General features: G+C 37.0%; 1 protein-coding gene across 1 annotated transcript in view; it reads left to right on the top strand.

The window, feature by feature from the left end:
• The window catches only part of TES (testin LIM domain protein), a 54362-nt gene extending 32619 nt beyond the window's left edge, over positions 1-21743 (top strand). Inside the window, exons 3-7 of the mRNA XM_061165312.1 lie at positions 9534-9786; positions 10761-11096; positions 12056-12271; positions 12678-12836; positions 20491-21743. Of these exons, the coding sequence (XP_061021295.1) occupies positions 9534-9786; positions 10761-11096; positions 12056-12271; positions 12678-12836; positions 20491-20679 (1153 nt within the window). The 3' untranslated portion in view covers positions 20680-21743. The remainder of the gene's footprint in view (positions 1-9533; positions 9787-10760; positions 11097-12055; positions 12272-12677; positions 12837-20490) is intronic.
• Positions 21744-23036: the final 1293 nt, after the last annotated feature.

Below are 23036 nucleotides of genomic sequence, written 5' to 3'. Positions count from 1 at the left end.
GGTCAGAAGTCTGGGCTGCTTAGCTGGATTCTCTGCTTAGGCTCCCAAAAGGCTGAAATCAGGGTGTTGGCCAGGTTGAGCTCTAAGAATCTGCCTCCAGGCTCACTCCTTAGGTAGGTAGAATTTATTTCTCTGTGATTGTAGGTCTGAGGTCCCTGTTTCCTTGCTGGCTGTTAGCCAGGGGCTACTCTGAGCCTCTGGAAGCCACTCACATGGCAACCTCCAAGCCAACATAGTTGGCTTAGAATCCTTTCTGCACCTCTGATCTCTTCAAATTCCTCTTACACTCCCAGCCAGAGAACTTATTATTTTTTAAGGGCTCTCGTGATTAGATTTGGCACACCTGGATAATCTCTCCTTTTCCATATAAAGTAAATAAGAGGAATAATACCAAGGTGAAGGTCATAGGGACTGTCTTAAAATTCTGCTTATCACAGCACTTTATTTACTTGATTGTACCTAATCCTCATAATACCTTTTGAGATAAGTGGTAGTATTCCTTTTTTATATTTGAGAAGTCAAAGACTTAAGGAAAGTTAAATAACTCAATAAGGCATGGCTTATAGATGGCAGAGCTGGAATTTGGACCCAAAGCCTACCAAAACCTTCCTATCACCACCTTTCTATAGGACATAAGAAAAACTTGAACCCACGTTCCTCTGCCAGTGAACTGTGGACTGCACCAGCTGTGCGCCCTACCAGGGTGGCACTTCTGCAGCAAAGACATGGTTGTGACAAAAATGTTGTAACTGCGAGCTCTCCTTTTTTCCAGTGTACCAGTAATTACAAACCTAGAGGAAAATAAAAGGTTGAGGATACCTGATATTAATACTTATATAAAAACTACTATCTTCTGGGTACACTTTTAAGTAATATTTAGAAGTAACAAATATTTATGAAATGCAAGACAGAAACCCAGGATATCAAGTTTATAGCCAATTATTCATTTCATATTGAAAGTAATATCATTGGAACCAAAGATCATTTATTATATAAGTAATAAAATAAGTAATACAATTATTATTTTATCTAATCCTCAATAAATCGTTTCAATAATCGTTTCTTGCATTTCACAAGAAAACTGTTATTTGAATGAATAGCATACATCTGTCTAGAGAATTTCTGATTGGGTTAGAGCTGTCTGAAAACTGAAAATTCCCCACCATAAATGGATTAATGCTTGTGTTGAATTCTATAACAGAGGCCCTCTCTTAAGTCCATATATGTATATCCCTGTTGTAAAAGGGCAGCTTCCAACCCTTTTAAATTATTCGTTTATGGCAGTGTCACGACCATTCCGTTAAATCACTATGACTGCTGGCGGTATGTCAGAGCACTCCAGTTGCTACTACTTGCCTTGGAAAAATAATAATTTTTACAAATAGTACTACAAAAATAACTTCTCTTTTGAGAAGCTATGAGGGATAGTTTCTTGACTGCTTTCAGCTTGAAACTATAACTCTATCTACTTTTCTGAGGCAGTGCTTTTGGTAAGTTTTGTACTCTCTTGAACATAACTCAAGAACTCTGAAGTTGTAATATAAAATTGTGAGTATACAGTTCTGCTTTGTCATGCATATTAATCTTTGCATGTGTGTGTGTTAACAGCTTTAAACTTTTAGGATGAATAGCCCTCCTCACCCTACATCATAGAGCTTCCCAGTCTACCAGTCTACCCTCACATCTTTTTTAGAAAGTCATATAAAAAAGACAGTTTTAAACTAACTTAATTCAGAGTCTCCCCCACATTTCCCCTTCACACAACTTTAATTAACCTCCCATGGAAAATTTGGGCAGAAATGCTATAGGGCAGTTTAGAAGATTTAGAGATAGGACGGCTGTGCTAAGTATGGGAGCTGATTTATAAACTTCCCTCAAACGAATGGCTCAAATAAATTTAATAAAAATAAACTTTTTAAGCCTTACACATATCATCAAAAGTTATGTGTGAATCATCTGAAGAAACATACTGTACAAACCTTACAAACATAGCCCCTTGCACATGGATACTCTGCTCACCTATGCCGTTTTCATTTTATTTCAGGTTGGTCTAAAACCAATTTTTAAAAGTTCCTTGTTTTCTTAAATGTCCTACTCATCCTCAAACTTTCTCTTAGATAAAAAAATAACGGTATCTCTCTCTTCCCTAATTTCTCAACAAAATTTTCTGTTTAATAAATTTATTGACTATGTTCCAAATGACTTGAAATTTCCTAAAAGATATTTCTAAAAATTAAAAAAATAATAATTTAAATATGGGAGATTACAGTGTAAAACACTGTAGACTAAAACCCCCCAAAAACATTTTTTAAAACCTAGATAAGCAGTGGATAGTGCACATTTCCACAAGGATAGCTCTTGGCACCTGGCCCAGACTTTATGGGTTTCTTTCTTGCCCAGTGGTTTGTAGCTGTCCCTTTTTATTGCAGAAATGGAGCTCTGGGTTTAGGAGTCTGGAAGGAATGTGGTCGTTCCAGCTACTTCATTGATGACAACTCTCTGGCTAAAAGAATCATCCTACCCTTCTTGAGTCACATTCTTGCCAGTTCTGTTATTTCAGTTCACAGTGTTGGAGTAAGGATGCAGATGAGGCTTATAGTATATTGGGATTTTAAAAATGATCATGAATCAATCATAGGTTTTCCCCACTCAGGAAACTGTTAATCAGGCATAGGCTGACTCCTTTGCTACTACTTCTTCCCTCATCACTGTGCTATCAGTGTGGTGTCTTAACCTGAATTTACTTGCTTAATAAAGTTATATTGGATAGGTAAACAGGTAGACAGGGAATATAGATTTTCTCAGAATGTAAATCTTCTAAGAATAGCCAAGACTAATAATAATAAGAAGTATAGAGACGGCTAGTATGTCATTGGTTAATATACTTTTTTTATATAACATTTTCATAGTAAATATAATTTATTTAGCTGTGCTACACCTTGTCACAGTATAGTTCATGCTTTAGAAAGTCCACAGGCTTTGTTTCACTTACTCTTTTACTATTAATCTTTCAGATTTTAGAATCTTACTCTATTTCATGGCATACATGTTTTACCGATGTACACCTGGATAATAAACATTTTTAAAGGAACTCCAATATTTATCAATATCCTTGTTACTTCCTTCTTTAGTCATTCACTTTGCTAATACCAGGATGCATGCCATAGTTCACAGCCATATAAGGAACTACTTATTTATATAAGAACTAAATTCCCAGCCCACCTCTTTCCCTTCAGGAAGGTGTCATTTTAAACTTGATCCAAAAGCACTGTGATAGTTTTATGAATAATTATATTGTTTTTGTTAACTGAAGAACAAGAATGAAGAACATACTGTAGTAGGATAGTATGCTCCTTTCCAGTAGATGGAAGTATGAGATAACCAGTTGTAAGAGTCTTTTATAGCTGAACCAGAATATGCAAACTATTCAGCGAGTTATTACCAAATAAAGAATTCTGACCGATGTGTACACAAGTGAAGTATTTTGCCTCCCTACCCCACATCTCTTGACATACTTTCTCTCTCTTTCTGGGACTGTATAAGTCCAATGTAATATTTTCAGTTTGCATATCTCACTTTAAGAAAAACAGAACATAAAAATAAATAATTATTTAATAATTTGTTATTTGGCAAAGTGTTTAGTTTGGGGTTTTTTTTTGTAATTTTCTGATGTAGAGAAATCCAATGATTTATATTAATTGTAAATATGTAAAATTTAATAATCTTGATGCTAATACATTTTTATATTATTGATTCGAGCATGTGTAATTAACAGTTTAGTTTCTCCCTTTCTGATGAATCCTTACCACTTGTATTTCTTTGAACTTTCTTATTGCTCTGATTAGTATCCAAGGAAAAATGAATGAAGTGGCAATGGCAAGGTTGCTTTCTTGCTTCAGATCCTAAAATGAATGCACTAAGTATGATGGATGCTGAGTGCTTATGGACTTTTTTCCCCCAGAAACCCTTTCTAAAATCCTAATTCCTTTCTACAACTAAATTACTTTAAATGTAATCAGAAGAAATGTTGATTTGTATTGAATGTTTTCTGTATCCGATGAGAAGCAAACCTTTATTAGTTTCTGTTATTGTCTTTATTTTCCTTTTTACTTTAGGTTTTGTCTGAATATTTCCTAACCTCCTGAGTTAAACACTTAGCTTATTAATTTTTATTCTTCTTTCTAATTTGAGCATACTTTAACTATAATTTTCCTCCTCATCATCCCTTTAGTTGTGTTTTATAAGTTTCAGGAAGTAATAGTTTTGCTTTCTTTTTTCCTAAAATATTTTTTGTTTTAATTTATATTGTAATTCTTTTCTTTCAACGTTTAATTTTTTAAGAGTCTTTTTTTAAAAGTACTTTGTAATGTTTTTGGTGATGATTTCTAACATAACTGCATTCTGTTCAGCTTATCTGGTTAATGATCTATCCTTGAGACTTGCTCTATGGCATAGTAGATGTTTGGTTTTTCTTTTCTTTTTTTTTTTTTTACAATGCAAACAATTTAATTGAAAATGATCAAAGGACATGAATGAATATTTTTCCAAAGATAAATTGTCAACAGGTACATGACAGGTTCTTAACATTACTAATTATCAGGGAAATATAAATCAGAAACACAATGATATTTTACTTCATACCTGTTAAAATATTTATTATCAAATACAAGAAATAATAAATGCTGGTGGTGATGTAGAGAAATGAGAACCCTGGTATTCTTCTGGGGGAATATATATTTACATAGTCACTATAGAAAATAGTATGGAGATTTCTTCAAAATATATATATATAAGCAATATCATATAGTTGTCTTTCTCTGTCTGACTTACTTTACTCAGTATGACAATCTCTAAGTCCATTCATGTTGCTGAAAATGGCATTATTTCATTATTTTATTATGGCTGAGGAATAACTTCTTGTATATGTGTACCATGTACAGTAGCTTTTTTGCCAATTTCTCTGCTGATGAACATTTAGGTTGCTTCCATGTCCTGACTATTGTAAATAGCACTGCAGTGAATATTAAAGTGCGTGTATATTTTTGAATTATGGCTTTCTCTAGGTAAATGCTCAGGAGGGGGGTTGCTGCATCATAAGGTAGTTCTATTTTTAGATTTTAAGAAACTTCTGTACTGTTCTTCAAAGTGACTATACCAATTTACATTCCCTTCAACAGTATAGGAGGGTTCCCAATCCTCCACATTCTCTCCAGCATTTCCTTTTTTTTTTTTTAATTTTTATTATTATTATTTTTTTTTCCAGTGGGTTTTGTCATACATTGATATGAATCAGCCATGGATTTACATGTATTCCCAATCCCGATCCCCCCTCCCACCTCCCTCTCCACCCGATTCCTCTGGGTCTTCCCAGTGCACCAGGCCGGAGCACTTGTCTCGTGCATCCCACCTGGGCTGGTGATCTGTTTCACCATAGATAGCATACATGCTGTTCTTTTGAAATATCCCACCCTCACATTCTCCCACAAAGTTCAAAAGTCTGTTCTGTATTTCTGTGTCTCTTTTTCTGTTCTGCATATAGGGTTATCGTTATCACCTTTCTAAATTCCATATACATGTGTCAGTATGCTGTAATGTTCTTTATCTTTCTGGCTTACTTCACTCTGTATAATGGGCTCCAGCTTCATCCATCTCATTAGGACTGGTTCAAATGAATTCTTTTTCATGGTTGAGTAATATTCCATGGTGTATATGTACCACAGCTTCCTTATCCATTCATCTGCTGATGGGCATCTAGGTTGCTTCCATGTCCTGGCTATTATAAACAGTGCTGCGATGAACATTGGGGTACACGTGTCTCTTTCAGATCTGGTTTCAAAGTGTTTCAAATAGCTGTAAAAAGAATGTATATTCTCCAGTCACTGGATATAATGCTTTCATGTGTCTCTTAGGTCAGGCTTGATAATTGCGTTATTCACATCTTTATCTCTAATTTTTTTAAATCTCACCATAATGATGGATTTGTCCATTTGCTTCTTATAGTTCTGTTACTTTTGCTTATATATGTTGACATTAGGTTATTAGGTTGTATTAAGTTAATTGTTATAGCAGAGAAGTGTTTTTAAATATTTGTTACTGTGAAGTGACTCTGATACTCATTAAGGGAAAAAGCCTTAATTGTATGACATTTGGGCTTCCCTAATATCATGGCTCAGTTGGTCAAGAATCCGCCTGCCATGTGGGAGACCTGAGTTCGATCCCTGGGTTGGAATGATCTCCTATAGAAGGGAAAGGTTACCCACTCCAGTATTCTGACCTGGAGAATTCCATGGACTTAGTCCATGGGGTCACAAAGAGTCAGACTCTACTGAGCGACTATCACTTTGAATATACGGAACAATGTTTTGCTGGTATTTGCCAGGTTTATCTTTTTGTGTTGTCATACTTTTCATCCTTTCTATATGGTTAAAATATGAGTGAAGTAAGCCAGAAAGATAAAGACCAATACAGTATACTAACGCATATATATGGAATTTAGAAAGATGGTAACGATAACCCTATATGCAAAACAGAAAAAGAGACACAGATGTACAGAACAGACTTTGGGATTCTGTGGGAGAAGGTGAGGGTGGGATGTTTTGAGAGAACAGCATCGAAACATGTATATTATCTAGGGTGAAACAGATCACCAGCCCAGGCTGGATGCATGAGACAAGTTCTCGGGGCTGGTGCACTGGGAAGACCCAGAGGGATGGAGTGGGGAGGGAGGTGGGAGGGGGAATCAGGATGGGGAATACATGTAAATCCATGGCTGATTCATGTCAATGTATGGCAAAAACCACTACAATATTATAAAGTAATTAGCCTCCAACTAATAAAAATAAATGGAAAAAATAAATAAAAAATTTAAAAAAACACTAAAAAAAATGTGTTTCTTAAATAGCGTATAGTTTAACTAATTTGTTATATTATCCTTCTGAAAGCCTTCATCTTTTAACTGGAGAAATGAGTCCATTTATTGTGACTGTTGATATGCTTGGGTTATATCAGCCATCTAATTTGTGCTTTCTACGTGTCCTAAGTTCCCAAGTTCATTTTTCTCCGATTTTGTTTGACTAATTACATTTTCATATTTTCATCCCTTTTTGTAATAGTTAGAAATTCCATTTCTTTCTTTTAGTTATCTAGATATTTTAACATGCATAGTTAACAACATCCAATGTTAATCTGTATCTTCAGTCTCTTCCTGAACAGTGTAAGGATATTAAAATATTTTTTTTAACTCTCAGATTTCTCCCTCTAACTTATATGCTATCATTGTCGTGAATTTTAGTTCCAGCTTATAGTTTTAATCCCACAAAGTCTTTCTGCTCTCTGTTTTCCTCTGTCTTCTTTGCCAGCTGCTGCTTCTATACCAAGCTCCCTCCTGAGCCCTCATCTCCCGCCGCTCTTCCCCCAGGAGGCGAAAGTGCTCTGTTCCACTTATTCCCTGACTTCTGAATTTATATTTTCCACCAGGCTACAGTTTCTAATAATAGATCTATATATCCTGTAACCTACTTGATATCTTTACCCTGTTTCATAGGCATTTCAAATTTATTATTTCAGTTTGGATAGATTTCACCAATGTTTTCATCCCATACCTCAGTTCTATTCTTATTTTGCTTTTATGATCTAATAAAGTACATTCCTTTTACCATCTTACTCATCCCAGAAACCTGGTTCATTTTTTAACTGATTCTGTCTTCCCTTCATCACTGTATTCACAAGGCTTAATTCATTCCACATTATTTGTTTAGTCACTCAGTCTTGTCCAACTCTTTGCACCCCATGGACTGTAGCCTGCCAGGTTCCTCTGTCCACGGGTTTCCCAGGCAAGAATACTAGAGTTGGTTGTCATTTCCTTCTCCACGGGATCTTCATGACCCAGAGATCCAACCCAGGTTTCCTAAGAGTCTCCTGCATTGCAGGCAGATTGTTTTACCACTGAGCCACAAGGGAAGTCCAGTTCACATTAAGGATATCTTAAATTTGTTCCTTTCTTTTTATCTCCACTATCAGATACTTCAGTGCAAGCTATTACACATCTTACCCAGGCCAAAACAGTAACCATCCAAGATGTAAATTCCACTTTTGAAATAGCAGTAGAATCCCTGTTCCATAGGACCTTGCAGACTGGATGCACCATTGACATGTTAACTGGTCTTCCTGCTTTAAGTTACATCTATTCCAAAGTCATTCTCCGTATGGCAGGTATTACAGTTTTTGAAAATGATAGATCTAATCATGTTATTCATTGACTTAAAAGCCTTCAGTGCCTCCTGACTGCTCTTACAATGAAAACCAGACTTTTTAATATGCCTTAGAAGTAGTCCCTGCATGATCTCAGACTTGCCTACCTTTGCAGCCTTGTCACTACCCAATTTACTTAGCTCACTGTAGTCATACATACCAGACTTCTCTGATCACAGGGCCTAAGGGCACAGTCTCCTAATACAGGACGACCACACATACTCTTTCTACCCAAAATGTCTGGAGGCTTTTCTTCTCCTGTCTTTACCTCTTCTCAAACACAAACACACAAAGTTCACATTCATTTTACACATCCTTCAGATTTCAACCTAAATTAGGAGTAATGTTCTTATGGAGTCCTTTGCTCACCAGTTCCAAGTCAAAATTATATCCTCTCAGAGTATTCTGTGATTATCACAAATGCAGTTATAGGTATATGTATGTGTGTGTGTGTGTGTGTCTGGGTGTATATTTGTTTAATGTCTGTCTCCTCACCAGGTGGTAAGCGTAAGTTTTAGACTGTCAGAGACTGGGCCTAATTATTTTCATCATTATGTCCTACTATCAGGTACATTGCTTGGCACGTGGACACTCATATATTTTGCATGAATGAAAGATTACATCCCATACCAGAATGGGGAAGGGAGACCGTGTCTTTCAACTATAAGAAGGGAAGAGACTTTATCTGTCTTTTATACATAAGGGAGCACAGGTTAGGTGGTCACTAAATGTTTTGAAGAAATAAAAGAAGGGGAAAGGAAGAAAAGGAAATGGAACATGAGAAAAGAGAGAAAAGGAAATTGGAAAGGGGACAGGAAAGAAAATGAAAAAAACTAAACATAAATCTTGGGTTACCGTCCTTGATGAGAAAAGTTATATCAACTTCTTTTTCTCTCACTTAGGGGGAAAAAAATGGATAATGGCTGCTATCATGCAAAAAAATATGAAAATGCTTGCTGTGATAGTTTTTGGTGACTTTGTTTTATTTACATATCTGGTTGAGAGAATGAGGAATATCACATGGGATTACCCTCAGCCATACCCCCTTGAGCATGCACTTTCTAATCAAAACCTTTTTCAAAGTCTTATAAAGCAAAGATGCATTTTTATGTTTTCTTACTTAAACTTATTGATAGCTACTTGTAATCCCCTCCTCCCTACCCATCGTAAGACTTGACTTTGCGTACCATTATAAGGAATATTTGTAAAAATATAGTATGAACTATATATGTATGATTGATTAAATATAATTAATCATTGCCTGCTTATCTCCAAAATTATAGAAAAATATGTCGTAACTGCAAGTGTGGCCAAGAAGAACATGATGTCCTCTTGAGCAATGAGGAGGATCGAAAAGTGGGGAAGCTTTTTGAAGATACCAAGTACACCACCCTGATTGCGAAGCTGAAATCAGACGGGATTCCCATGTATAAACGCAATGTTATGATACTGACCAGTCCAGTTGCTGCCAAGAAGAATGTCTCCATCAATACAGTTACCTACGAATGGGCTCCTCCTGTCCAGAATCAGGCATTGGTAAATAATGAGGGGGAGGGAAGTCCCTTTATTAAAGTTCCTAGGCTACTTATTTAGGGCAGTTCCTTTAGTGACCTAACTGACCTCAGGTCTGTTATTTTTCTAGGGTTCCCATTACCTTGACTTCCAACTCCTATTGGATTTTTAGAAGTAAGATTAGATATCTCATAGAATTTTTCTCACTACATAGAAAATCTGAGTTAACCTTTTCAAAGAAATGGCATGACATTTTCAGTAATTAAATGAAAAACATGTTTTGTATAAAGCTAGTAACTTCTTTGTTACTTTTGGGAAGATTTTTCTTAAGATGGTTAAAAAAATCTAAAGAATAGAATTTCTTTCAATTTTTTGTAACTCAAAACGTGGTCAACACTATATTTCTTTTACTGTATAAGGCAAAAAAAATGCAATTTTGTGTCAAGCTCCTTCCACTAAGATAATAACTAGATGAGACATTTGGAAGTCTTTTAAGACGGTTAGTTAAATCATGAGAATGAATCTTGTGATGTCATTTTCTTATAGAATAGTGATGATCCTTAGGCCATTCTGAACATGTGGCTTAAAAAATTGTTTTCTTTTGCAGTTACACAGTTGTATTTTTGTTTGTTTGGGGGGCTTTGTTTTTTCTTAAGAATTTTATTGGAGTATAGTTGATTTACAACGTTGTGTTAGTTTCAGGTGTATAGCAAAGTAATTTTAACACAAGTAATATTAGTAACCTAAGTCTTTACAAACTGAAAAAAAAAAGCTTTACTTTCATGAAGAAAAAAAATGTGTTCGTTTTTACTGACTAAATCCATTGCACCATTTTTAATGTATTAACATCTCAAGATAACTTGTATTATGAAGATCAATTGTTATTAGTGGATAAAACTGACTTCTTCAGTAATTTGATTCTAATGAGTATTACATAGTATCGTTTGTCTGATGGCCGAGGCATCTCCCAGTTAACACTGGTCTCCTTTGTGGTCTAGGCCAGGCAGTACATGCAAATGCTGCCCAAAGAGAAGCAGCCGGTGGCAGGCTCAGAGGGGGCACAGTACCGGAAGAAGCAGTTGGCAAAGCAACTCCCTGCCCACGACCAGGACCCTTCAAAATGCCACGAGTTGTCTCCCAAAGAGGTGAAGGAGATGGAGCAGTTTGTGAAGAAATACAAGAGCGAGGCCCTGGGCGTAGGAGATGTCAAGCTCCCCCGTGACATGAACACTCAAGGCCCCACCAGAATGTACATTCCTGGAGGGGACAGAAGCACCACAACAGCAGTAGGGGCCATGGAGGACAAATCAGCGGGACACAAAAGAGCCCAGTATGTAAGTAAAGCAGTCATGATGTTGGCCCCTTTGGTATATTTTACAGGTCCATTCCATTTCTTTGAATTGTGGGAGACTATTGGGGGAAAGTTGCATTCCTCTGTTTCCAGAAGGGAATAGATGAGGGAAGTAAATTGAATTATAATTTCAGTTTAGGCTTATTTTAGAGAATTATCATGTATCATGTTTGAAACCTTGGTCTAAAGCCAAGCTTTCTGATTATCTGTTGCCAAAGATAATTACAAGTGTTATGTATACACAGCAGTTAACATGGTGTCATGCTGGAATAAAACATACAATCTAGAATCTGTTTCTAAACATAATTTTGCTGTTAATTGTTATTCTCTTCCCATAAATAAGAACAATATATACTTAGGTTAATTCGGTTTTGCTCGTGAGAATGGGCATAAAATTCAAACTTAAATATGTGGATATATAGTCAATCATACTTTTAAAAAATGACTCCTAAGACAGGGAAATTGAAGTCATTTTTATGCCTTGAAAATAGAAAAAAATTGTGACACAGATGAACCAAAAATAAGAACTAAACTTACTGTAATATATTACTTATAGATCCTGTTAGCACATCAACCAAGCAGGCTTAGTCCTGTATTAAAACAGAAAAAAAAATGATACAGTAAGTTTTAAGGTAATCATTTTTGAGAGAACTACTTAAAACTGAGGTGCAAATTACTATTAGCCTTTTTCCATGAGCAGCTTTGATTGAGTAAACAGTGCTCTGCTACACATTGGGTGCAAGAATTACATTTGGAGAAGCTGGAAAAAGCCAAGAGATTCCTTTTCACAAATACTAACACCGTACTGCCTATATGGACGAATTACTAATTTCAGTAGAAATTATTTCTCTTGGAAGTGGTTGCTCTGAGTTCCTACCAGAACTGTTGATGAGAAGTGCCGGTCTTGGGTGACTAGATTGTTTTGGCTGCTTTCCCTTTCAGTCCTGCTACTGCTGCAAACTGAGTATGAAGGAGGGCGACCCAGCCATCTATGCCGAAAGGGCCGGATACGATAAACTGTGGCACCCAGCCTGTTTCGTCTGCAGTACCTGCCATGAACTCCTGGTCGACATGATTTATTTCTGGAAGAATGGCAAGCTGTACTGTGGCAGACACTACTGTGACAGTGAGAAACCCCGGTGCGCTGGCTGTGATGAGGTATGTTCTCGAGGGCCACCTGCATGCAGGTGCCCTTTTGCATCTTCCTATGGTTCCCTCACCATGCTAACCAGGCCTCCCTTAGCGAGAAAGCAGAATGAATTAACCCAGTATCGTGTGCTTTATTTACATCCAAAGAAGTTGAATGAAAAAAACGTTTCAGTCATTCTGAATGCCCATGTTAATTGTGTTGACAAATGAAGACTGTCCAGATACCTAAAACATTGATTTGAACTAAACCAAGTAATCATCCAAGTTCAAGCTTTAGGTTATCTTCAGACTTCAAACCCCCAAAAGTAGATTGATGTTCCTTGTGGTTCTAAATCTGTTGTGTAAAGAACGTAGGTTGGTCATTTGAAGCAAAAAGGAAAAAACATGATTGATCTTGTTTTTATTCTCTTCCTAGCTGATATTCAGTAATGAGTATACCCAGGCAGAAAACCAAAACTGGCATCTGAAACACTTCTGCTGCTTTGACTGTGACAACATCCTAGCCGGGGAAATATACGTGATGGTCAATGACAAGCCTGTGTGCAAACCCTGTTATGTGAAGAACCATGCTGTGGTAAGGGACATCCTGGGATTCGGTAGCCTTGACCTGCTTTATTTAAGTCTCTTACAAAGGAGAGACAGAAAGTACTACTCTCAAGTAGGAAACAGGTGAATTCTACCATAGGGTGTTAAAATCCAGGTAATTCAAAAACAGTACATGTGTTGACTAGGATGAACCACCTCAAGATTCTGTATGTGCAGTTTACACTATAAAGTGCTACTTGATAACCAAATCTCCACCAAAAAAATTCCTTAATGGGAGTAAGATTGATTCTCATCATACAGATCAGCTTTCACTTAAATTAAGGTTTTTAGAGACTGTTCATATGCCTTAGCTCTATTTGAATGTTTATGTTTCTGTTCATGTTACCAGATCACGCACTGTGGCTTTCTTTTTGCTCCCTGGAGATTGTACAGTGCCCTTTCTTAAACCCTCACTGAATTAATATATATGTGAAACAAAATTTCAGAACAAAATTTGACTTGCATGTTTATTTGCATAAGCCAAACACTCAAATATTTAATGTGAAAGTATATATATATGTGTATATACACACACACAGACACACACATATATGTATATGTATAAAATCTACCATGCTTACACAGAGCTTCTATTGCATGATGGCCCAGAGATAGATAAAGAGTAGATAAAGAGTTGACCATATATGTAAAGTTTATAATCCAGGAATATTAAAAGGATAGATGTTTACTTTATACGCAGGTAAATAAGTACTAAAGATCTCCCTGAACTATCAACTAGAGGAGACTCCTGGCTGAGGAATATAATGACATTATTAATATGAAAATAAGGTTAAGAAGTTTTGGTGTCAGTGCCAATTTTCAGCCTTTACCCATTGCCCTCAGATATAATCTATCAGCTCTCGTTTTCTATCAGCTCTGCCTCATCAGTGTATCTCAGGTTCTCACAGGCACAACTACTCCACTTCAGAGCTTTATTTTTTTGTCATTTTGACTATTATAGCAACCTCAAATTTGGCCTCCCCACTTCCATTCTTCTTGTTCAAAGCTACCTTCCATAATGATGGAAGATAATCTTTCTAAAACGCAAGTCTGATCATCAAGCCTTTACTTAATAGATCCAGCCCCTTCTTACCTGTCCAGCCACTTTTACTAGTTGTTGTTCAGTCGTGTCCGACTCTGTGATCCTGTGGACTGCAGCAGGCCAGGCTCCCCTACTAGTTATCTAACCCAAATCATACCATTTCCCAAGGGACCTGCATTTCGTAGTTTATACTGGTCTTTGTCTTCTGCTAACACTCATTCCTTTGTCTGATATATCTTCCTATTCTGTTTTTATTTATTTATTTATTTTTGGCTGTGCCTCGTGACTTGTGGGCTGTTAGTTCCCTGACCAGGGATTGAACCCAGGCCCCTGGCAGTAAAATCCCTAGGTCTTAACCACTGGGTTGCCAGAGGATCCCCTCTCTGTTTTACCTGGTTATGCCTGCATACTCCTCCAGACTCAGTTTAAGCTTAACTTTTTCAGAACACCTTTCCTGATTCCCTGCCCACGTTGCACCCCTTCCTCTCTGGCTAGGCAGGATGTCTGTTCCCTTGGGGCTCTTTGCGTACTTGCCCACATGTGTGACTGTCAGAATCACTCATCTGTCTCCTCCACCAGACTGTAAATACCTGGAGCACAGAGCTTCCCTCTATTTCATACCCTCAGTATTTGCACTTAGGAAATGTCTGAGTGACTGACTTGTGTTTTAACGTTTCTCATTTTCTTTGAGGGTCAACATGGACCCTCTGTATATCTGAGGATAAGATGTTGAATTACCATACAGTCTAATAGATTATTTAGCTTAAAAAAATGCTTCCCTGAATGTAGTTGCAACAGTTTCTCTAGAGAAGAGGATTACCATAATATGCAGTTCACTGTATGATGTGTTACCTTGGCCTTAAGGACTAGAATGTAAACGCCATGAGGGCAGGGATTTTGTCTGCTTCTTTTCTGTTCTATTTTCAACACTAGAACACAGCAGACACTCATATTTATAGAATAAAGCTTTTAACAGACGAAGCTACTTTGTTATTAATGCAAGCTTCTCTCCATTACGTTGCAGTAGTTATTGGAGAGGAATAACTACAGAGAGAATGCCAGAAACTCTAAATTATTTAGCTTTATAATATGGCATGATTTATTTTAGAAGGTGTACTTTCTCAATAAGATACACTTATTGCCACATGCTTAATACTAAAATGAATATTCATCACCTGAACAAAACTTAGGTGATAGCAGCATGCTAAAGGATATAAAAATTGGAAGATTGTCTAGTTCTGGGCATTGATCTGCTTAGATCTTTAATTTAAAAAAAGAAAAAGGAGTGAGAATATAATTATTTTTAGACCTGAAGCTAAAACCTCAACTCAAAAAAGGACTTTTCGGAAGAAAAAATTAACCTGGAAGGAGGAAAGTGGGAAATACACTTAGTTTGTCTCTGCATGGTTTCTGGAATTCCAGTCTCAAATGGCCACTCCAAGATTTCACATCTATGAGATTTCACAGGACCCTTCTGCTAGAGAGCAAGCGTCATTATCAATTTTTAAATTTTATAATTTATATACAAATAAGTAAAAGAAGTAGGAGGAATTGAAGGAAATAATAACATATTGGATTATTAGCAGTTTAATTAAGAATTCAGGATAAACAAATATCAAGCATAGTGTGGTGAATGAAGTCCATCAACTCCCTGACTGGTCCTGGAGGCTCCAGACCCTTAGTTGATTCCTGGGCAGCTTTCAGATTTATGAAGAATTAGGGATATGGATCGGTAGTTTTTACTTGGGGACATGTCAGATTTGGGGATGAATGGCAATCAAATTATTAATAAACCTAAATTTTTTGAAGTGCACAAACCCTACATTCTATGCTAGTTCAGTTCAGTCACTCAGTCATGTCCAACTCTTTGCGACACCATACCGCAGCACACCAGGCCTCCCTGTTCATCATCAACTCCCGGAGTCCACCCAAACTCATGTCCATTGAGTCAGTGATGCCATCCAACCATCTCATCCTCTGTTGTCCCCTTCTTCTCCTTCCCTCAATCTTTCCCATCATCAGGGTCTTTTCAAATAAGTCATCTCTTCGCATCAGGTGGCCAAAGTATTGGCGCTTCAGCTTCAACATCAGTCCTTCCAATGAACACCCAGGACTGATCTTTAGGATGGACTGGTTGGATCTCCTTGCAGTCCAAGGGACTCTCAAGAGTCTTCTCCAACACCACAGTTCAAAAGCATCAATTCTTTGGCGCTCAGCTTTCTTTATAGTCCAACTCTCACATCCATGCATGACTACTGGAAAAACCATAGCCTTGACTAGACGGACTTTTGTTGGCAAAGTAATGTCTCTGCTTTTTAATATGCTGTCTAGGTTGGTCATCACTTTCCTTCCAAGGAGTAAGAGTCTTTTAATTTCATGGCTGCAGTCACCATCTGCACTGATTTGGGAGCCCCCAAAAATAAAGTCAGCCACTGTTCCCACTCTTTCCCCATCTATTTGCCATGAAGTGATGGGACCGGATGCCGTGATTTTAGTTTTCTGAATGTTGAGCTATAAGGCAACTTTTTCACTCTCCTCTTTCACTTTCATCAAGAGGCTCTTTAGTTCTTCTTCACTTTCTGCCATAAGAGTGGTGTCATCTGCATATCTCAGGTTATTGATATTTCTCCTGGCAATCTTGATTCCAGCCTGTGCTTCCTCCAGCCCAGCATTTCTCATGATGTACTGTGCATATAAGTTAAATAAGCAGGGTGACAATATACAGCCTTGATGTACTCCTTTTCCTATTTGGAAACAGTCTGTTGTTCAATGTCCAGTTCTAACTGTTGCTTCCTGACCTGCATACAGGTTTCTCAAGAGGCAGGTCAGGTGGTCTGGTATTCCCATCTCTTTCAGAATTTTCCACAGTTTATTGTGATCCACACAGTCAAAGGCTTTGACTTTAAAGCAGAAATAGATGTTTTTCTGGAACTCTCTTGCTTTTTCGATGATCCAGCGGATGTTGGCAATTTGATCTCTGGTTCCTCTGCCTTTTCTAAAACCAGCTTGAACATCTGGAAGTTCATGGTTCATGTATTGCTGAAGCCTGGCTTGGAGAATTTTGAGCATTACTTTACTAGTGTGTGAGATGAGTGTAATTGTGGGGTAGTTTGAGCATTTTTTGGCATTGCCTTTCTTTGGGATTGGAATAAAAACTGACCTTTTCTAGTCCTGTGGCCACTGCTGAGTTTTCCAAATTTGCTGACGTAGCGAGTGCAACACTTTCACAGCATCATCTTTCAGGATTTGAAATAGCTCCTGGAATTTCATCACCTCCACTAGCTTTGTTTGTAGTGATGCTTACTAAGTCCCACTTGACTTCACATTCCAGGATGTCTGGCTCTAGGTGAATGATCACACCATTGTGGTTATCTGGGACATGAAGATCTTTTTTGTATAGTATTCTTGCCACCTCTTCTTAATATCTTCTGTTTCTGTTAAGTCCATACCTTTTCCATCCTTTATTGAGCCCATCTTTGCATGAAATGTTCCCTTGGTATCTCTAATTTTCTTGAAGAGATCTCTAGTCTTTCCCATTCTGTTGTTTTCCTCTATTTCTTTGCATTGATCGCTGAGGAAGGCTTTATTATCTCTTCTTGCTATTAACTCTGCATTCAAATGGGAATATCTTTTCTTTTCTCCATTGCTTTTCACTTCTCTTCTTTTCACAGCTATTTGTAAGGCCTCCTCAGACAGCCATTTTGCTTTTTTGCATTTCTTTTTCTTGGGGATGATCTTGATTCCTGTCTCCTGTACACTGTCACAAACCTCCATCCATAGTTCATCAGGCACTCTATCAGATCTAGTCCTTTAAATCTATTTCTCACTTCCACTGTATAGTCATAAGGGATTTGATTTAGGTCATATCTGAATGGTCTAGTGGTTTTTCCCACTTTCTTCAATTTAAGTCTGAATTTGGCAATAAGGAGTTCATGATCTGAGGTACAGTCAACTCCTGGTCTTGTTTTTGCTGACTGTATAGAGCTTCTCCATCTTTGGCTGCAAAGAATATAATCCATCTGATTTCGATGTTGACCATCTGGTGATGTCCATGTGTAGAGTCTCCTTTTCCATTGTTGGAAGAGGGTGAACTCTATTAGCCTTTGCCCTGCTTCATTCTGTACTCCAAATTGTACTCCAAATTTGCCTGTTACTGCTATTTAGTATGTTAAATTTTTTTCCAAAGCAGTTTCCTTAATTGTACATAGAACAGTATTTATCACTTTTAAAAAATTGCAGTGAAAACGTGAGTTTTGAAAGACTATAAAATGATCTAAAAATTTTATTAAAGGGCTGAGATACAGAGGGTAGATCATGATCTAAAATCAGGGGAATAAAAAATTGAGTGTGAAAACAACAAAGGGCAACATTCTAAGTGAATTACAAAGCTATACAAAAGCCATTGCTTGCATGGTGCAGCTATAGATTAGGAGTCATTGTAATCAAAAGTCATTTTTGTTGTATTCAGGATCGATCATTCAACGATCTCCCCTGCTTCTCAGGGGACACTGGGTTGACATAAATTGTGAGATAAGGAGTTACAGTCTCTGTAATTAGAAACCTTGTCGTTATCTAAAAATATAGGAAATGTTACTATATTGCAGGTCTGAAATGGATATCTATACCAAGGCCTCACACCACATGTTAATTCAATTCACCTAGTGAGTGGCAGTTACACACCTGTGACCCTCCTCAACCCATCCACCTTCATCACACAGGAATTCCTGACAATCACATTAAGAGACCAAGAGTGCAGAAGATTAGCCACTTTTATGTAATGCTGGACAATCTTACTGGTTTCCTCATTTGTTATAAAATATTTAAAACAAGAATATTAGGCAGGGCAGTTTCATTCATAACACATATAAACAAGAAGGCACATGAACTATCTAATGTTGTGGAGCTCTCAGTTGGGTAGTTTTGTCTTCTGCTGTGATAATGCCAATTATTCATTTATTTTCTTGCTAAACATGTTCAGCTAAAGAAGAAAATTATGTGTGTTTGTGGGTGTGGATGTGTATATCTCATATTTATCTGTACATAACATACTGAATGGCATATGGAATATAAGTGCTAATATTCCATGATATTTGATTTCACATAAATTATGACATGACAGAAGAGATATTTTTAGTGCACACTAGTTATTCTCAAACACTGTCAGTATTTTTGATTGAGTCCTGAATTACTTTGAACATAGTTTTCACTTGTGTGTGCTAAGTCACTTCAATCGTGTCCGACTCTTTGCGACCCCATGGACCGTAGCCCGCCAGACTCCTCTGTCCATGGGATTCTCCAGGCAAGAATACTGGAGTGGGTTGCCATTCCCTTCTCCAGATTTTCACTTACTGCTGTCTAGAAATTAGTAGTGTTAATCATCTCACGTGTCATAGGTAAGACTGGTAAAATTATCACTTCGGAGCTTTAGTGAATGAGGAAAAAATCGTTTTAAAAAAGACTTTTTTAGAGCAGTTTTAGGTTTATAACAAAATTAAGAGGGAAATACATAGATTTCCCATATATTCCCTACTCTCACACATGCATTGCCTTGTGCATTATCAACATCACTCACTAGAGTGTTAACCTTTTTTTAATAAGGATGAATCTACATGGACATATCATAATCACCAAAAGTCCATAATTTAGCTTAGAGTTCTCTCTTGATGTTGCGTGTTCTCTGGTTTGGACAAATGGCATATGTCCACTATTGTAATATCATAGCGAACATTTTTACTGGCCTATAAGCCCGCTGTGCGCTGCCTCTTCCTCTCTTCAGCCTCCCTGTCTCCTACTCCAGACCCCCAGCCATCAATGGTCTTTTTATTTTCTCCGTAGTTTTGCCTTTGCTAGAATGTCATATAGTTGGAATCACATAGCATATAGCTTTTCCAGATTAGCTTCTTTCATTTAGTAATGTGCATTTCCTCCATGACATGATAGCTCATGTCTTTTTAGCTCTAAGAAGTATGAATGTGTTATAGTTTCTTTATCCATTTACCCACTGATGGACATCCTGGTTGCTTCCAGATTTTGGCAGTTACAATTAAAGCATCATGTGCAGGTTTCTTTGTGGACATAAGTTTTCAAGTCATTTAGATAAATACCAAAGAGCATGACTGCTGGAGTATATGATTAAAGTATGCTTAGTTTTATTATAAGAAACAGCCAAACTGTCTTCCACATGAGTTGAAACATTTTGCATTCCCACCAGCAATGAATGAGAGTACCTATTGTTCTTGCCAGCATTTGTGATCTAGGAAAAATCATAAAACTTAAAAAAATATATAACTGCTAATATACAATCTAATAGATACACTGGAACCGAACACACTGCTTTGGAACTTCAAGACTTTCTGCCTTGAACACCCATGGTTTATCTTAGAAGCATCAAGTGCTGTTTGGACTTCACCTGTTATTTCTCGCATGCTCCGCATATAGCTATGAAGGTTAGCTAGAAGGTCATTCTCAGTTGTGTATCTTTGAGGTTGTCATTCTTGGTTTATTTTGCCATCTAACGAAATGTACTCTTCTAGCGTGAAAATGTTCCCATCACAGTTTGATCTCTCATGCTTTTCTCTTCTTTGTATAACCACCTTAACAGGTATGTCAAGGATGCCACAACGCCATCGACCCCGAAGTGCAGCGGGTGACCTACAACAACTTCAGCTGGCACGCGTCCACGGAGTGCTTTCTGTGTTCCTGCTGCAGCAGGTGTCTCATTGGGCAGAAGTTCATGCCAGTAGAAGGGATGGTTTTCTGCTCAGTGGAGTGTAAGAAGATGATGTCTTAAGAGGAGAGCACCAAGCAATATTGAGCCCTAGCTATCCAGAGTGGTCTGCATTTCTACTGTAAAATGCAATTTGGAAAAATAAAAGGAAAAAAAACTATAAAGGAAACCAGGAAATTTGTTCCGTATCTTTCTTTGCTGTTTTTCCTAACCAAATTTTTGCATCTCAATTTTTAAAACCTGCTTTAAGCATTTAATTTTTAAAATGGTAAAGAATTTTACCTTTCTTTGGCTTTCCAGACGTAAAATCTTTTGAGTTGGAAGCTTGAGTTTAATATCTTCATATTCCTACCTTCTTTGTGCCAAACACAGTATATATGAAAACTTAAAAGTTAGTGTTTGAATGGAAAGATGAGCATTTCATGTTCTATATTCTTTTTCCCTTCTTGTATAAAATGAAAAGGAAATTAAACTTGCCCTAATGCCAGGGCTCTGCGTTTATTGCCTCATCTTATTCGCTGAATTTTGTAGTAATACACAGTAAATTCTTTTGACAGAGAAAATAGAAATGCAGCATAATATGAAGAACTGTTACCATTTTAATGTCTATGCATTTGCTATTTCCTAACTTAGGCAGAAATGGCTTTACTGCGTATCTCTATTTTTTTAATCTCCTCTACCTCTCAATATTCTCTTTGTAAGCTGATGACCTCCATTTGTGGCCTTGAATATTTTATTGTCACATGTGGCTTCCACACTTTTTACTTCCATAGATGATTTTTGGCAAGCCACTCATTTATGTTATATTTTTAATCCAAAGAACATGTATACTTTTTTTGTATCCAAGAAACTATAACTTGTACTCTTTGCACTTGGCTGTGTGGTTTAAATAAACTTTTTGCATGGTTTCCATTCTTTTCTAATGGATACTGTCCTATGATACAATGCCTGTTCATGGATATATAACAAATGTCTTCTTTGCCTGTATACTTCCTTCCTTAGGTATTTCTAATGTTTATTTTTCCTTTTCTACTTCCATACATAGCTATGCACTATGAAAGTTAAATGTAATGAATGATATATGTATTATTATTCAAAATAAAGTCTCTTTCACTTTAATAATTATACCTTTATTTTTTGTATCTTTTTCATTTGAGAGGGAAAAAAATCCTTCTGCAATTAAGCATTTGTTACAGCAGGGGGCAGTGTTTCCAAGGATAAAAAATAACCTGACAAATAAGGGCTACTTCCTGATGAAACAGGACAGAAACTAGACTTCATTATGGTGAAGGGATAAGTTTTATGAAACTTCATAATAAGTGAAAGTATTTAAATAGTTGGTTTTCAAGTTGTGTAGGAGTTTTTTCTTTCAGAAAAAAGAAAGTGTCGTTTTAATTGAAGTTGGGAAAGCTACATTCTTTTGAGGTAAGTCTGCGCTGCTGCTGCTGCTAAGTCACTTCAGTCGCGTCCGACTCTATACGACCTTATCAGCAGCCCACCAGGCTCCTCTGTCCACAGGATTCTCTAGGCAAGAATACCGGAGTGGGTTGCCATTTCCTTCTCCAAGGAGATGTAGAGGCTCAAGAAATTTGGCTAAATCCATCACTCACTACCTGAGATACTGATTGCATGAATATTAGGCATTTCCTGGAAGAAGAAACTACTTTGCCTGAGGAATACAGAACCTTTGTTTTGATTCATTACCCTGACTTAGTTTTACTTTGGCCTTGTAGTACAATAGAATGAACTGTAATGAAATGTAATGCAAGAGAATGTGAACCATTTTCATTGTTCATCACATTTTTTTTTAAAAATGTTCTTCAAATACTTTGCCCTTTAAGCACTTAACAAGAGAGTAAGATGGTTACTAGATTCTATAAGATTTTCCTTTTCTCTAGCACTTAGGATATGGTCACCCCATTTTATATAATCATCACTTTATATTTTGCATTGACTTCAATTCTAAATAATGGCTTACTTGATACAGGTGCCAGCATTAAATCCTTTGCTTGCAATGGGGAAAAGATAAGAAAGTAATATTTCTATCTGAATGTGTGCATTTTTTCCTTCAAAAATAGATATGAAGAATAACCTTTTGGCCTACTTACTTCCTATGGGGTCAATAAATGGAAATTTCTATCATCCAAATCCCATTTAAGTTATATTTTTCAAATATATAGCTTATCCCTTTTTTGTACTCAATATAGCAGGCATTTGAGTAACATGTCTCTGTATTGATAATTAGCAGTTGAGAGACCCTTAGTCTGAAATGGACTAGATCAGGAGGGACAGAATACTGGGATATGAACCACACAATAAAGTTACCACAGACAGTAAGAAAATAAATTAATTTTCCCCTCTTATTCACCTGTTCAACAGTAGGAAGAGCAATGTTAGATGCAGAAAGAGAAGGGAGATAT

The sequence above is a fragment of the Dama dama genome, chromosome 18 (assembly GCF_033118175.1).
Source record: "Dama dama isolate Ldn47 chromosome 18, ASM3311817v1, whole genome shotgun sequence".
Taxonomy (NCBI): Eukaryota; Metazoa; Chordata; class Mammalia; order Artiodactyla; family Cervidae; genus Dama; species Dama dama.
Note: the sequence above shows the minus strand (reverse complement) of the source record. Positions and strands in the feature narration are given on the sequence as shown.